Source organism: Centropristis striata, chromosome 5 (assembly GCF_030273125.1).
Source record: "Centropristis striata isolate RG_2023a ecotype Rhode Island chromosome 5, C.striata_1.0, whole genome shotgun sequence".
In the NCBI taxonomy this organism is placed as follows: domain Eukaryota; kingdom Metazoa; phylum Chordata; class Actinopteri; order Perciformes; family Serranidae; genus Centropristis; species Centropristis striata.
The window spans coordinates 39875855-39893759 of NC_081521.1; the positions used below are offsets into that span (position 1 = coordinate 39875855).

General features: G+C 39.2%; 1 protein-coding gene across 1 annotated transcript in view; it reads left to right on the plus strand.

Moving 5' to 3' along the window:
• LOC131972153 (cadherin-4-like) overlaps positions 1-17905 on the plus strand; it is a 276681-nt gene that overhangs the window by 209314 nt on the left and 49462 nt on the right. Inside the window, exon 6 of the mRNA XM_059333934.1 lies at positions 15166-15321. Coding sequence (XP_059189917.1) covers positions 15166-15321 — 156 coding nt within the window. The remainder of the gene's footprint in view (positions 1-15165; positions 15322-17905) is intronic.

The following is a 17905-nucleotide window of genomic DNA, read 5'->3' on the forward strand; positions in this document are numbered from 1 at the left end:
ATACGGGCCCAGACAGCACACACACACACACACACACACACAGATAAGCACACACATGTTCACAAATCCCCACCCCAACACATCCCTCTCTGATATGACATCAGGCAGCACCAGGCAGGCTCCCTCCTGGGTTCAGTTGGTGTTAAATTAAACAGTAAATCATTTCACCAAAAGACACAGGAGTTATGTGTGAGTCAAGGGCAACAGTTCTGGGCTCTTTAATAGGAGATGAGGAGGACTTTATGAAGGAGATAAATAACAGCTTAACAAACAGCCTCTGTCTGGTCCCCTGGAGGTTGGCCTCGGCGACCCTGTGGATCAGTAGGATGAAGGAGAGCCAAGAATCTCTTTTCCTCTCAAGACATGAAAAAATAATGTGCAGTGAAATTGGAAGAAAGATATTCGGAAGGGGACTCGGGGAGGTGGGGACCAGTGATGAGACGGGGAGGGGGGCTGAGGGGGGAGTGATTGCTGGTGATATGAGACAAGGTCGGTCAAATAAAAAAGGACAGGTCGACAGACGGTCTGGCAGTCAGACAGACATAAGGACAGAATGACTGTAGAGCAGAAAACTATATGCATAGGAAGTAAAGCACATGAAACAATCAGACGGATAGAGATAAAGGAAGAGATGCAGGCATGGCGTTAGTCCCATCAGGTATTATTTTTCCTCCCACCTTTGCTGAGTAATCTCTGCAGGTTTGCTTGAGAGACAGACCTAAAAGAATTAAATTTGATTCAACACAAAGCAACAGCTTTTAGAGCAAATGAAAGAAAAGAGTAATTGCGAGGGGGGAAAGTCCTTGGGCATGAGATTGAATTGAATTGAAGCACTTTTGGATGCAAGTCATGTGATGCAAAATTCTAATCTTACTTAATGTGCTTGTATTTTTCCATTTTCCTCTCTTTGGCTCTTTCTTTCCTCGAGTAAAAATCAAAATCAAGGCCTGCACCAGAATAATCTGATCCTATTTACTTTGTCATCTGAAATGAAAGGCCTCAGTCAGAATCTTTTCATGCAAGTATAATAGGTACTTTGATGGGGTGATCGTGTTTTTGTATGCTGGTAAACCTCCCTAACCACACACAGAGACATAAAAGTAGCACAGAGAAACACACATGAAGATCTGGTACAAGCAAGCATTCATCACCACAGTGCATGTGTGTAATAAAACTCCTCACTGTGCAATGAAATGCTTTACAGCATCTCAAGATGAAGCAGCTCCTAAGATAAACAGTTTAGCACTAGATAAAAAGTTGTGGGTATTTTATAACTCGTCTTTTAACTTTGCAGGTTTTCTCATTGCTTCTCGCCTATGAGTATTTTTGGCCAATACTCCCTGATGCTTTACACATTTTTATTTGCTCTTCATTTTCAGGAGAAAAGAACATTTCCTGCTAACGCTCTATAAAAGCTTTAACATCCCACAATGTTAATAAAAACAGAGTGATGCATAGCTCTTTGCACAGCGCCTGGCATTGCAGCATACAGGGAACAATGTTATGGTTCATCTGAGGCCGTGCAAAACGCTTCTTTATATAAGGTGATTTGTTCTGGTTGCTATGTAGTCGGTGTCACTTTAAAGAGGACTCAGCGCCGAAGCCAAGCGGCCGGGGCGGCTGGTGCACATCCAGATTTTCAGCGATGTTTTCATGATGACTTCCGGGAATAGAGAGAGGTTCACAGAAACTGACCTCAGCTGGCTCTGATCCATTTTCTGATCTGTATCAATCAGGGAATGACAGCCCAGCTGCTTTTGAAAAAGCAGAAACCACACGTACACCAGCCATCTGTGTGTCATCTTTATGACGCACGTGCCTGTGCTCGAGAAAAAAAAATATGCAGGCGTGAATCAAATGCATGGCTCCACAAACGTACACACACCTCCTCACTCTTCCAAGGTTCATTTGTCAACATGACAGCTGGACTCTTGCTGAGGTGGAGTTTGCCAAGCAGAATCCCTCGCTTGGTTAGTGGGAGCCAAAACATCCTGGGAAACGTTCTGACACACACTTAGAGGCTGCAGTGTGTTTGTGTGTCTGTGTGGGTGTGTGTAGACAGGAGTGAGCGAGGTTGTCTTTGTGTTTGCGTGCATGTAAACGTGAACGTGCAACTTTTCAAAACACCCAGCAGCAGCATGGCAAGGTCCAGCCCCTCTTCAGTTCCTGCCTGTGCTTGGCAGGGGCAGCTTGGCAGGGAGCAGCCCATTTTGTCAGGCTTCCAGCCGACATCAAACGTGCACACTGCTCCTGCCTCTACCTGCACACCTTTCCTCTTTCGCTTTTCCACTCGCATCTGGGTCCTTAGACATCTGTTTACCTCATGATACCTCGGAGTGTTTGCCCCTGTTGGCTGGGAGGAATGCACTGTATGCGTTTCCATCCAAACAGCCTTCAGCTGTGTCCACTGGAAATGTGTCCATGCAGTGGTGTAAGTGACTCGATTGAAAAAGACAATGTGTGACAATGTTTTTCCAACAGCATGGGATCCCACAAAGGTCACATGTCTGGTCGAGGGGGAAACACTTTCTCACAATATCCATCCTGCCAAACGGATGCACTGTCAAACAAGTCCTGGCAACTTCTCTAAACTTCCTGTTTCCAGGTTTCCAGCCAAAGGGTCTCATGCTCCGCCACAGAGTTTTGCTGATGCAGTCAATTCACAGCCACTTTCATTTTTTCCCCCTTACTCACACTCCCCTCATCCTTTCTTCCCTCCATTTTCCCTCTAGTCTGCATTTCTCCCCTTCACTGCTGCCTGATGGATTTAGAAAGCGAGAAGAAGCAAAAGAGAAAGGGGATGGGTAGAAGAGGGGGAAAAATAGTGTTTGAAAGGTGGACAGTACAAAAGTGTGTGTGTGTGCATGTATTGGGGTTGGGGCTGGGGGGGTGGGGAGGGTAAATTGCTGGGGAAAATGCAATAGCAGCAGATTTTGCACCACTGTCACCCCTCTCTCTCTCTCTCTCTCTCTCCTACAAGTCTCCAACACTCTTTCCTCTAATTACCCAGATTGGGTTTCCTGGGGATGAAGGGACAAGGGGGGAAAGGGAGTAACAGGGGTCCTTGATATTGTCCTTGTCAAAGCCTAGGGGAGCGACTGGAGAAGTCATTCATGCATCCATCACACTCCTGATTTCACAATTTAATCAATCCCCTAATGAAAGAGAGTGACAGAGAGAGAGAGAGAAAGTAAGAGAGGGAGAGAGAGTGAGGGGTAATAGTGAAATGGTAGCCCTCACACTCTAACCCTGCTAAGCCAAAGCCAAGGGGTGCGGCCGCTCTTTGTCTGCCACTACAATGCCAGCCTTATTTTTATTCTCCCTGCCTGGAAGAGGGGAGTGAGGAGGGCGAATCATTCCATTGTTACCTCCGGGGAGAATAGCGCCTCTAATTTGCCATAAGCCTGCACTATTAAAGACCAGACTCCTTTCACACTGCAATAATTGGAAAAGTCATTCACTGCTTAACTTCCATTACTCCATGTTATTTTCACTAATGTGGAGGAAGGTCTTTTAATAATCTCACCTGCGTCACTTCTGCCTATCATTCAAATGACACAAAAGCACACTATCTCTCCATTTCGTCCTGTCACACACTCACATGGACCACTAAGCCGGAAAAAAATCTGAAAATGCATCTTTTTTGGCCCTCTGTCCTCTCTGTACCCTCTGTAAATCTGAAAAATGGCATTCTAACATTTTAGTGCAGATGGGTAAAAGTGAGCTTTTCAAAAGCAACAACCTGTCCATACATGACATGACAGGGTCTACTAACTGGGCCTCGGCAGAGAAACCTACATGCCGATAATTAGCAGGAATACTGTTAACATGTTCACAAAATTAGTTCAGCATATTACACGGTACCTGCAGGGTCCTAGAATTATTTTAAAAAGCATTGCAATAGGCTTTAAAATGATTAAATATGGTTAACGAGGTTTGAATCTTTTTCTTTCATAGGATTAAATTATTACTGTAATATCATAAATAACTCATTGAATGTATGAAAATATTTTTCTGTTTGCATAAAGTGACAATTTTCTCTGTTTGGTTGGAATTGAATGATATACAACAGTACAGGTACTGTTTACCTTCTGCGTGTCAGTCGGTTGTCAGGAAAGAAAACAACACTTCTAACTCTTTCTACTAACATTAAATGTAAGCACATAGACTCAGAATGGGCAAATGTCGTTGGAACTAAAAGTTGCAGCAGAATCCAGAACACGAGTGGATGAAGCCTATAACAGGCAATGACTGTGAGGCCCAATGCTTGTTTGTTCTGAAAATCTTTCAAGCTGGGGATGATGGGACTTTTGGCTTTGGTCTTCCATATGCAATCCATCCAATAGTTGATCCAACAGTTTTGGAGATATTTCAGTCTGGACCAACATGGTGGCCCAAAGACCAGTAAACCAATATTTCCATCCACACAGCTGCACTGCTAGCGTTATGTGGATGCACATCATTCTACAGACTTTGCCTATGTCTCTTCATGCAGACTCATGCAATCCTTGCCAGCCAATGAATACAAGATGTTTTTCAGTTTCTGTTTTATGTTTAAGTTAGTAAATGCATATTTAGAAAATCCCAACTTCAGACTGAGATACAGAACATCAATCCCGTGCTACCTTTTGAAGAGATACAATGCTCAACATCAAAGCCTGAGCAAAAGTCTGTGTTTTAAAGAGGCCACAGGAAAGCTTTTAATGCAGACACTTTGCTGACTCACAGCAAAACACACAAGGTGTCTTTTTTATCTTTGAGCATGCACCAGAGTGCATTTGACAGATGGAGGGTGCATGTGATATGCATTGCCACCTTAAAACCTCTCTCTTGTTGAGGCACTTTCTCTTCAGAGTTAACCAGTTTGTTTGTGACCTGTTGGCCAATACCTGTATTTCTTGCTTGCCTGTTAGGCTTTACTGCGCTGTTGAAGGAACATATCTCTCTGTTTGTTCTTTTTGGCATTTGTATGTGGAGCCGCTATCCCTGTTTGTTGGGCTTTAGAGCCCTGAAAGGCCTGGCTTGCAGCTCTTTAGGGGTTTGCTGTGACTTTGCTGTCTGCAAGTGGCTGTTTCTGCTGTCCTACTGCTCACTGAACCAGTGTCATTCTCTGTACCAGCAGCGCACTACAGCACACCTAATTGGCACTCTCATGACAGCCTCTGTGTGTTTGCGTGTGTGTGTCTGTATGTTTCTTTTTATGTCTGTATCTGACATGCATAAACCAGATAGTTGTACTTTTTACCTTGAAGATTTTCTGGAACTTCCAACTCAAAGCAGCTCTGTGCTCCATTTCATTGCACTTTTTATGCGTTTGTTTCGTTATTACAATTTTGCATTTGTCACAATATTTATGTATTAATGTATATGTATGCTCAATATATACAGTACAGGCCAAAAGTTTGGACACACACCATCTCATTCAATGCGTTTTTCTTTATTTTCATGACTATTTACATTGTAGATTCTCACTGAAGGCATCAAAACTATGAATGAACACATATGGAATTATGTACTTAACAAAAAAGTGTGAAATAACTGAAAACACGTCTTGTATTTTAGATTCCTCAAAGTAACCACCCTTTGCTTAGAATATAAGACATGTTTTCAGTTATTTCACACTTTTTTGTTAAGTACATAATTCCACGTGTTCATTAATAGTTTTGATGAATTTACAATGTAAATAGTCATGAAAATAAAGGAAACGCATTGAATGAGAAGGTGTGTCCAAACTTTTGGCCTGTACTGTATATGTAGTTATACTGTATATATCAGGCAGTGTTTGTTTTCATTTACTTTTTATGTTTATAATCCCATACAATAAAAAACACTCTCCATTCATCTAAAAACTGGAGGTGTATTTTCAAAAAGTGGCAGTGTACCAATCGTTTGTCTGAAAGATATGATGCATAAAGCTACAAGGTGATTCAAGTTGAAAGGACACCTTCCTTTTAATGTGCTTGGAATTCAAGGTTTTCTGTAACCAAATGCAGACTGATTTCATGAAATAGAAATTGTCTTCTCGCAGTATTTTTTTTTTACATCTTACTGTGGTTTCTGGTTTCACCATTCTCTGGCAAGAATAGTTACATGCGGTCAGTTTGTTTCTGTGAAAACCACCGCCAGCCACATCTGATGTATGTTTTGTCTTTTGTCATGTGCTTCAGTAAAATAGACTTAAGAAAAATGATATAGTTATGGGCATTAAGACTTTTCTCTTAAACAAACAAAGTCAATGGTTTTACATTGTATCCAATGCAGTTATCCAGTACATGCAGCCTTTACATGTGGCCTTTTTTAAAAATTATTTTCAATGAGAGTGCTGCATCTTAACACTATGCTGAAAGTGCCAGCATCATGACAAAATAATGAGCGTCTATTCTACACAGAGTGTTAATACTGCTGGCCACATAGACCGATGGGCCGTCCTCTCTCCCTTGGTGCTTCAGTCTTCTCTTCATCCATATCAAGTACTCTACCACAGCTATTCTCAACCTTGGGGTCGGGACCCCAATTGGGGTCGCAAGATGATTTCTGGGGGTCGCCAAATCATTTGTTTTAGTCTTTTTGGTCACTTAATGTCTTTTTTTTGTTCATTTTGTGTCTTTTTAGGTCATTTTGTGTCTTTTTTGGTAATTTGGTTACCTTTTTTTTGGTCTTTTGTGTCTTTTTTCAGTCATTTTGTGTCTTTTTTTGGTAATTTTGTGTCTTTTTTGGTAATTTTGTGTCTTTTTTTGGTCATTTTGTATCTTTTTTGATCATTTTGTGGTCAATTTGTGTCTTTTTTGGTAATTTGGTTTCCTTTTTTTGGTCATTTTGTGTCTTTTTTGGTCATTTTGTGTCTTTTTTGATCATTTTGTATCTTTTTTGATCATTTTGTGGTCAATTTGTGTCTTTTTTGGTAATTTGGTTTCCTTTTTTTGGTAATTTTGTGTCTTTTTAGGTCATTTTGTGTCTTTTTTGGTCATTTTGTTTCTTTTTTGGGTGATCTGAACTGTGCATGTGAGATTCTGTTCAGTGAGCGGGTGTCACGGACAACATGCATGTTAAATTGGGGGTCACGACTATAAAGGTTGAGAACTACTGCTCTACCACATGCAGACATTTTGACTTCCGTGGATATCCTATATCATTGAAACCAAATGCATCCAATGTGTCTCAGCTGAAAAAATGTACTGCACCTCCATTGCACGCTCAGTGCTCCCAGTTGGATGTTTCCAGAAGAGCGCCTGGTGTTCCCAGAGGAAAAAATGCTTTGGTGGACACAGAAAGTAACACAAGCAATTGTGAATCAATGAAGCAATGAGTATTTGGTTGGACAAAAGCATCAACCAACCAGAAGGCGTCTTCCCTACTTAATATGACTATGATGCAGAATGAATCTGCTCTGACTGGCCTGTCTAAGTAGGAGAAAGCTTAGCCGAGGTCATGACTATGAATATAAACATTTTAAAAAATTATGGCAATAAAAAATTCAACCTCTGAACCAATCCCTGAATGCACAAGGATCTAAAGTACCAAGACAGTTGTTTAATTTCTATGGTAATTGCTTTTCACCCACAATGCCCCAAGACCATCACACCAATACATATTATAATTGCAGTTCTCTGTACATGCTAAAGTGAAGATTATCTTCAGTCATACCTGTACTTCAAAAGCTACCAAGTATGGTAATTACAATATGTATCTGATTATATTTGATGTATAATGGCTGTACCTTTTAATGCACCAGCTCACTAAAGATACTAAAAACCTCATCAGGGCTTTAAATTATGCATTTGTGAGGTAGCCTGCAGATTAAGGACTGTTAATCACATATTGTACATAGAAAACTAGTAACGAGCAAATTAATTATCATGTTTGTATTGGGGTCCATGCGAAAATAGAGAATACACCAGTAGATAATGTTTGAAATACTTTTCTCATGCACTCATTTTGATACGGAGCTTACTGTTTCATGACCACTGTTTAGTCAGTGAGTCAGGCTGCATTTTACCATAAATGATGGATGAATGGGTTTTAAATGAAAGGGGTCACTCGTTTTGTGAGATCATCAATCTGGCTGGCACACATTTGCCTCCTCATTCATCATTAATACAACAATCTTCTTTTCTATCTTGCTGCTTGGTTTAGGAACAAATATACCATCTCCTCTAGCGTTTCTGTGACAACAGTATCAGGGCTAGTTTAAAATTTTCTTTTTATCTTCTTTTTCCCAGTAGCATTTCTTTCACAGTGCCTGCATCCTCTGGTGAGGAGGATGGACCTGCAAACACAATGAGTAGACTGGCATAGACAGTGTCTTTTAAAACACGATTCTATTTTGAATAGCGTATACTGGAGCCCTAAGCCTCTCCATGTTCCTCCCCTTTGTTTACATATAGCACCTTCTCTCCTAATCTGCCATGGTGAGAGTTGCGTGGGCTGAAAGGCAAACAAGTGCAATGGTAACATACTCAGGAACGCTTTGGTATCACACAAAGCAGAGAGGCCCACATTGCCCAGGTTTGAACTTGAGACACCTTAAAAAACAGAGCCAGCCAAGACAAACCAGGATAACTTTAGCAGGGGTATTTCAGGTTATGTTGGAGGCAGAGCAGAGAGGCGCATGGGTTTTGATTTTCAAAAGATGCTTTTTTTATTTGCCCAAAACATGAGTAAATATACAATAAAATAAATATATTGCGCCCTACACTGTAAAAAATGTTTGTAGAAATAACAGGAAAACACTGTCAATTTGCATCAGAACATCACCGTAGCAGATACTAATAATTACTGTCAATCAAAGAATAGTAAAAAACTTTAAATTCTACCACCATAAACTGTAGAAAACACACAGTTTTGCTGTAAAAATATACATTTGTCATGTAAAGTTAATGGAGAAATACCACGATGACACAATTATCCTAAAAGTAATGGGATTATTCTGTATAAATTACAGTTTTTGCAGTTATTTACATTTACATACGCTCACTGTATTTTTTACGGTGATGTTCTGGCAACCACAGCTGCCGGTATTTTACCGTAAATTAAACAGATTTTTTTTTACAGTGTATAAAAGGTTCATCTTATTCACAGCATACACAAACCAACATTAGTATTGGTTTACAATGAAGTGTAATCCCAGTATTTACCCTCTGCACCACCAGGAATGTCCATCTTTTTAGCTGCTCAATCTCCACTATTATTCAGGCGGCTTAGCCAAATAAAGAGGACACGTCGGACAAAAGCACCACATTTTTTCTACATGCTCTCTTTCACCATAGGTTTCAATTTTTGGTAGGAGCCACTTCATCAAGATTGTGGATCGGAGATGGCAGCCATATAAAGTCTATGAGAAACTCTATATCTTCCAAGCCACTTAGAAGGTCAATCTTGGTGTCAAAATCTACATTTTCTGTGTCAAGGAATCATTTAAAGCTGTTGAGAATATCACTAGATGATTATTTGATCAAATAGATATGTTCATTTTCACCCAGACTGGTAGGTCTTCAAGTGCTGCAGCAGGGAATCCTGAGTTGAAAATTAATCTATGTTCACGGGAGAGTGCAGATTAGCTGCAATGTACACTGCTCAAAAAAAAAATCAAGGGAACGCTTTCATCTCATGTCAGATCTCTAGTGATATTCTCAACAGCTTTAAATGATATCTTTAAATGCATATTTTGACACCAAGATTGACCTTTTAAGTAAATTGGAAGATATATTGGTTCTCATAGACTTTATATGGGTGCCATCTCCGATCCACAATCTTGATGAAGTGGCTCCTACCAAAAATTTAAACTTATGGTGATAGAGAGCATGTGGAAAAAATGTGGCCTTTATTCTTAAATCTGGTCCTAAGCCGCCTGACTATATGTATCAGCTAGTCATTAAAGGGTAAAAGACATATTATGTTCATTGTCAGGTTCATACCTGAAACATCAGCCAAAAATTACACCAAAAGAGTAATGAGTGAGTCAAAACAGTAAAGTTGCAGTCTAAAAAACAAAAGGTCAATGGGCAACTACAAAGTTGGGTTATATAATTATATAAATATTATTATATACATTTTTGTTCACCATATTAGGATGCAGATTCTAGGGATGCACAATGTAGAATTTTTTCAACCTTTACTGATAACTGTTATCATCTGCTTCTCATGGCAGATATCGATACAATATCTAATAATTTAACATTTTTGTATTGTTTTTTTTTGTATTGATATTTTATATTGGGAGAAAAATCAACCTGTAGTTATTGGAAATATGATGTTGAGAAAGGCGATTTTTTAAAATTTGGTTGTCAAAAGTTTTGACTGCTTTGTTTCCCGGGAAATAACAGACAATGTTTTTCTTCTTTGGAAACATTTCTGGGGGGAAAATATACTGGATCTTTTGATCACAGCTCCATTGTTACCACAACAAAAGCAAAAAAACAGTTCTGACCCTTCAAATGTTTTTCTTTCTTTCAGTAAATAAAAAGTTTCTTAGACATACTGTGCCTAAGAAATCAAATTAAATACATAATATGTAATATCAGACATGTGAATGTATTTAATAGCTGCCTACTGTATCGGAGTGTGTTTAAAGTGAAAGAAAGCTATTTGATTTTGTGTTATCAGCTGATAATTTCTCAGCTATCATTTCATTATCGAAACAACACATAATAAAATACATTTCCCATGATACAACAGTCATTTATCGCTACCTACATATACACTGTAAAAATAAACCCATTGTTTTTACGGTAAAAAACGGCAGCTGTGGTTGCCAAAACTTTACCGTTATAAATACGGTGCAACTTTTTGTAATATTACGGTAAAATTGTATTAGCACTGTTGATTTCCTGTTTAAGATTGCCATTTTAGTCCATATTTTAGCGTAAAAATAAAACATTTTTCCATCAAAAGAAACGCTGCTCTGCCATATAACTGACAAGAAACACTTTATAAATGCCAGATTTTACCATTAAATATTACAGTATATTTCTGTTGGAGATATGGTGTTAAGTACATTTAACAGTGAAAAAAAGTACTTTTTACAAAAAATAAATGCTAAAATGACGATTTGTATATATATATATTACAGTATATTTTTGCACGACAAACATGGTGCCAGTGTATTTTACAGTGGGGTACTGTATATTTTTTTTCAAATGTAAAAAATACTGTTTTGGCTGATATATACATTTACGATGTTTCATTGTTACTGAAACTGAATTAACCCATTTATCATTTTATGGCCTTTTACTGTCATGGTTTAGCAGTTTTTCACCGTAAAATCTACAGACATTTTTTACAGTGTAGGTATTGTGCATCTCTCTGATGGTTTTTAAGCCTGTACTTAAGTTTTTGCTGGTGTTTTATTGGATAGGCTTTTATTTAAAGGTGTTCCTAGTAATAGTTCCTATTCCCCCATGTGTGCTTATGGAGATGGATTAAGTATAAGAAGCATCTACTTCTACTGGATTTCATTACACTCTGAAGTGATTTTGGTTTCTGGAGTTCCGTATAAACGGCTAGACTTGAATATTTCTTTGTACGTGTGACCATTTGGATTCATTTCATTTGAATATATACATCATACTATCATTATATTATAATGCAGCACATTTTCATATCTAAGTAGAACTAGTTTGATACATTTTAAAGTATTAGTTAACATGCATTTTTAAGTGAGAATTAATTCCTCTGCACCCCAGCAACTGTGGTGGTAGAACGGCGCTTCTGTGTTATTCATTCCCCTCTCTTCATCTCCTCTTCTCTGTTTTCCCCGAAGACCCGGTGCCATGATAATTTCTCATTTGATTCAGTTTTGCCTGGCAGAAGGGAGCTAAGCTCACTGATAAGATCTCCTTAAGAACCAGACAAGTTGTCAGTAATGAAGGGAATTGCTTTGATCCGTCGACAAATAGGTCATTTAGACAGTGTCTGGTTTCTGATGCCGGATGATACAGTCATGACTCTCTCTCTCTCTCTCGCTCTCTCGCTCTCTCTCTCTCTCTTTCTGCCTCTCTCTTTCACTCTCACTATCAATCTCTCTTAGCTGAGCGCTTCTCCTCCAATTTCTCTCCATAGATACAAACACACACACACACACACGCGATCAAGACAATAGAAGAAAAAATTAGAGGGAACGAAAAACACAAAGAAGAAACTGAAAAACAGTTTTTTATTACTATTGGCACTCTTGAAAGTGAATTCCTTTGTTATTTATTACCCAATGGAGACATTTCATGTGTACGTGTGAGTGTTACTGTGTGTTATTGTGTGAGGTGGAAGATAGCTGTGAAGCAAGAGATACAGAGAGTTTCCCTCTTTTCATTAAAGGAAATAAAAAGTACTGATGCAGTTATGAGAAACTCTTCGTACTCTTCTCATGCTCGGCTTTTTTCAACACATTCGCTGCCTTTCTAAAGTTAAAATGGCAGAATGATAGCGAGAGCGGCTCGCTATTGAAATGACATCCTGCCTGTCACAATATTCTGTGATAAAAGAAGGAGACTGATGACATGCAATAACAGCTTGCTAACATCCATTATTGGATCCGTTAATGCATTACCATGTATACATGCATGTGATTTATTGCTTACACCATTAATCATGAGAAAGAAAAACATAATTGTGCACGTGTATTTGTGTGCACATGTAACCACGCACAAATGTTTGACAGAAACAGATGAGGAGAACGATTCTGGCGACGGCCCTTAACAGTTTTAAAAGCGTTTACGCAAACGTTGTGGGCGGGAGAGCTAATTGGCTGGAATGACTGTGGAAAAACGTGCCGCCGAGTCTCTTCCCCCCCAAGCAGGACGACTTGGAAGCGGGTGGGAAATCAGGGGGGCGGGGAAAACCCAAATGGAATTATGGAGAGCTATCACTTCCTAACTGGTGAGGATTTATACGCCACTGCCAAGGCCAACGGATTGAAGTAATTTCATTTTTCATGCATGGCTTCTGTCCCCACGGAGACCTGAAGCAAAGAGAGAGAGAGAGAGAGAGTGATGAGAGAGAACAGCAGAGGGGAGAGATGAGAGGAAATGGGAGGAGTGGAGATGAGAGAGAAGGAGAAGGGAGGGCAGAGAAAAGGAGAGACAAGGAGAGGGGAGGAGAAAAGGGGGATGAATGAGAGGGGGAGACAGTTTGGCAGTGGGATGTGTAATAATTGCTTGTATTTTCTAATGCGACAGGAGAGGTAGATGGAGTCAGTGTGCTGCAGTCTCTTTGCTTTGCCTATAGAGGAGGGTAATGGTGGAACATTGAGAGTTCAACTGAGCTGCTGGCTGGATATTTGTTAGTTTGTTGGTGTTTAACGGGTAGAGTTTCTTTGAAGTAATTGCAGTCGATGCCTGCAGCTCGTTAATTATCATAGCTGTCAGCAGTAATTCGCTGAGATATGTGCAGAGCATTCTGACGTTCTCCTCCCTCTATTCCCCAAAGAAAACACACATACAGACATGCACAAATAGCATTAGTGGGATGTTGTGACAGCTCCTTTTGCATTCCTACAGGGAAGGTGTCTATAACTGATCACACTTGTTTGATTAGGAAGACACACCTCAACCGGATCTTTCTTATGGAGACTTGATAATAATGTCGAGTCTGATGAAGAAGCGGAGAAGGAAAACAGTGATAATAGCAGTGTCGGTAATGCTGACAGGTTTTTATTCCAGCAGTAGGAAGAGTCAGGATGACATCTGTCTAATACTGTATATCCGTTCCTCGTCCTTGTTAGTTGCTTCAGCTATTTTCTTAGCAGGGCAGAATTCCTAGTGTGTCAAAAGTGTGGCTAAATTGGTTCGTCGAGTGGTGAAAGATGGAGACAACTTTGGGCAGTCTTACTCTTCTGGTGCACTCAGGCTCTCCGCTGAAATTGTCATCGATGAGAAGGAAAAAAACTGGCCATTCCTCTGTGCGCATGTTAGTTAATTTATGTACAGTGTGTGCCTGCTGGTAAGTGAGTCATTTTGGTACACCAGCTGATGTTCATGGTTTGTCATGTAGCTAATGGACAGAGATGGGATGCTTGGATGTTTGGATTCTATTTGGGAACTAAATTGAAAAACTCCGCCAAATGAGTCCCAATTACACAGCACTTAAGTCCAAATCACAGGCCTCGCAGTGCACTTAATGCACCTATTAGCTGTCTATCTGGAAAGGAAAAGCTGAATCAACATGAGCAGGTCTATATATATATATATATATATATATATATATAAAGGAAAAGAAAATATAAATAAAGGAAAAGCTGAATCAACATGAGCAGGTCTATATATATATATATATATATATATATATATATATAGACCTGCTCATGTTAATTCAGCTTTTCCTTTCCAGATAGACAGCTAATAGGTGCATATATATATATATATATATATATATATATATATATATATATATATATATATATATATATATATATATATAGACATCATTCTGCTTCCCATCTCCCGCAGTTATTCAATGATTCCCTTCTTGTGGGCACCCCTGGAATAGACTATTATATTCTTCTTGTCCATTTTTGCCTCCTCAAATTCGTTTATTGTTATGTTGCCTGTTGTTGCTTCTCTAATTACACTACAATTACAACCCCACTTTCCTGTCTAATTGTCGTTTTGTATCACAACCTGTCAGTATTCCCAGCTTGGCTCTAGCAAATCTTAATAAATCACTACCTGACTGTCAGTTAATAGTAAATATATGTTGATTTCATTTCTCCCTCCCCGAAATATTGAATTGAAATTTCTCTTTTGAAGCAGTCCAATTCTGCCAAACAGAATGCATAGCGCTCCCTGCGGCAGCACTAATGGAATTCTTGAGTATGTGGTAGCTAGAAATGCCAAACTGTGATGAATATGCGTGTGTGTGTGTATGTGTGTGTGTGTGTGTGTGTGTGTGTTGGGGTGGGGTGGGGGTTGGGGGTTGGGGGGTGCCTGTGCATGTTTCCAGTGAATAATATGCAATATCATATTTCTGAGGTTGTGTAAGGACACAATTAATAAACTCTGGGGCTCTATATCACAACCTGGTCCTTGAATAATAAACAGCCCAAGGCACATATTGCACCAATAGGTGCAGGTGGGTCATGGTGACTGTGTGTTTGAGTTTAGTTTCCTCAGTCTGAGACTTCAGTAAACATTTGATTAATTGATCGACTGTTTCTTTTTCTTTGTTGTGATGCAGATTCGTTCCGACCAGGACAAGGACATCTCGATCCGATACAGCATCACTGGGGTGGGAGCGGATCAGCCGCCCAATGAGGTGTTTAATATCGACCCGGTGCTTGGAAAGATGTTCGTCACCAAACCTCTTGATCGAGAACATCGCTCTTCTTACCATGTGAGTGTTTATCTCTCACTCCCACACAAACACACACATACGCATGCACACATGACAGCTTTGACCTTTGAAATGAAACCCGCAAATATTATTTTACAGCCAGTTAACCCTGTAACACCTACAGTTGAAACCAGAAGTTTACATACACTATATAAAAAGACACATATGCTTTTTTTCTCACTGTCTGACATGAAATCAGAGAATCACTTTTCCTGTTTTAGGTCCGTTAGGATTAACAAAATTATTTCTATTTGCTAAATGCCAGAATAATGAGAGAAGGATTTTTTAAAACAATTTTTTATTACTTTCTTCAAAGTCAGAAGTTTACATACACTAACAGTATTATGCCTTGAAACAATTTGGGAAAGCCCAGATGATGCTGTCATGTCTTTGGAAGCTTCTGATAGGTTTATTGACAACATTTGAGTTAATTCGAGACACACCTGTGGATGTTTTTTTAGGCACACCTGAAACACACTGCTTCTTTGTGGAACATCATGGGAAAGTCAAAAGAAATCAACCAAAATATCAGGAAGAGAATTGTGGACTTGCACAAGTCTGGTTCATCCTTTGGTACAATTTCCAGATGGTCCAAAATGTGCATATCAACCCAAGAACAAAAGCAAAAGACCTTGTGAAGATGCTGGCTGAATATTATATAATGCTGCTATAATATAAATAATTTTGTTAATCCTAACGGACCTAAAACAGGAGAAGTGATTGTCTGATTTCATGTCAGACAGTGAGAAAAAAAGCATATGTGTCTTTTATATAGTGTATGTAAACTTCTGGTTTCAACTGTACGTCTCTAGCACGTCAAAATAAAGAGGTCTATATCAGGATCAGTTGGTTCTACGTTAAAAGAAGGCCCTCTCTTTTGATAGAATGAGTTATATAATACAACAGATTTGAAAATGTGTAGATATATATATATATATATATATATATTACTCTAACTTCCAATATAAATGCACATTAGATAACAGACATTGTTAGACTTGAGTTCTTGTTTCATTATTGTAACGTGGTTTATGTTTTGACAACTGTAAAAAACAAATCAGCTTTGGAAATCATTCATTACATTAAGAATATTGTATTCTATATTATGTAGCACAGCAAGTAAATACACACATGTTTTTGATCACCGTGGACCAATTTGCACCTTTTCACCCAGACTGTTGCAGCAGCGCTATGTGTAACGCATCTGGATGAACTGAAGAATAAATCAGAGAATGTGTTAATTGATCATTAAGATCTCAGCATGCCACGTTTCAGTTTTTACACTGCTGTGGTAGTAACCGTGTCAAATGGAGGAAAAATGGCTAAGATTAGATGTGAATACATGTACCTGAAGTGAAATGATCGACAGCATTCTCACGTCTGTACATTAAAGGAGTAGTTCAGTGTTTTGGGAGCTGTGCTTAAAAGGTTTTTTTTCCCAGTTCACTGAGAAGATTGAGACCACTCTTGTACACTAAATATGAAGCAACTATCTTTGCTTAGCATAAAGATTGAGCTTTGTCTAATGTGACAAAATCGGACTAATTATATACACGTTATATCTTGTTTGTTTATTCCTGTCACAAACAGAAATATTTAAAAACAAGTTGGGTTGTCACTATTTCATCTGTGCAAGGTGGCTTGTTTGATTCTTGTTGTCACGATGAGGTTGCCAGGCAACTAACAGAGACTGCATGACAGGTAGTCGGTGCACCCGACCAAGATTTAAGATCTAAAAAACTCCATATGAGGAAAAACTTGTAAGAGGTGCTGATATACAGAAGCAGGTTTCCTCCTGCTTCCAGTCTTTATGCTAAGCTAAGCTAATTATCTCCTGACTCTAGCTATATAACACACAGTCATGATAGTGGTATTGATTTTTCCATCTAACTCTCAGACAGAAAGCAAATAAGGCCCACACGGTGGTGTAGCCTCACAGCAAGAGGGTTGCCAGTTCCACTCAGGCTTGTGGCTCTTCTGTGTGGAGTTTGCATGTTCTCCCTGTTTCAGCGTGGGTTCTCTCCGGCTTCCAAAGACATGCAGTTTAGAATTAATTGGTAAATCTAAATTGCCCGTAGGAGTGAAGGAGAGCATGAATGGTTGTCTGTCTCTATGTGTCAGCCCTGCACTGCAAAAAAAGAAAAGATGGGTGAACTCAAAATTTCAAGGCAACAAACTTCGATAAAATTTTAAGTTGGACAATTAAACTAAATATTTTAAGTTTTGTTTTTGCTCAACTCTGAATTTCTCTGGCATGATTGTAACGCCGCTTTGAAATGTCAGCTAATGTTGTGACCACAATTTTGAGTTAGCATTGATACGCTAATTGCTACTCTTGTAGCTGTAACAAGCAGCGCCGCTAGCATCAGTTAGCCGCTAGCGTCAGTTAGCCGCTAATGTCAGTTAGCCGCTAGCGTTCGCTAATGATTGATTTCACAACAAAGAAATAAGAGTTATCAGAACTATTGTCCCTTGTTGTGAACCCCAACTTAAAGATAGAAGTAACAACAACTCACCAACTTGTTTTTGAGCAGACAACTGGCTTCCTTTGTTGTACTAACTTACATTATTGCCCTAAATGTCA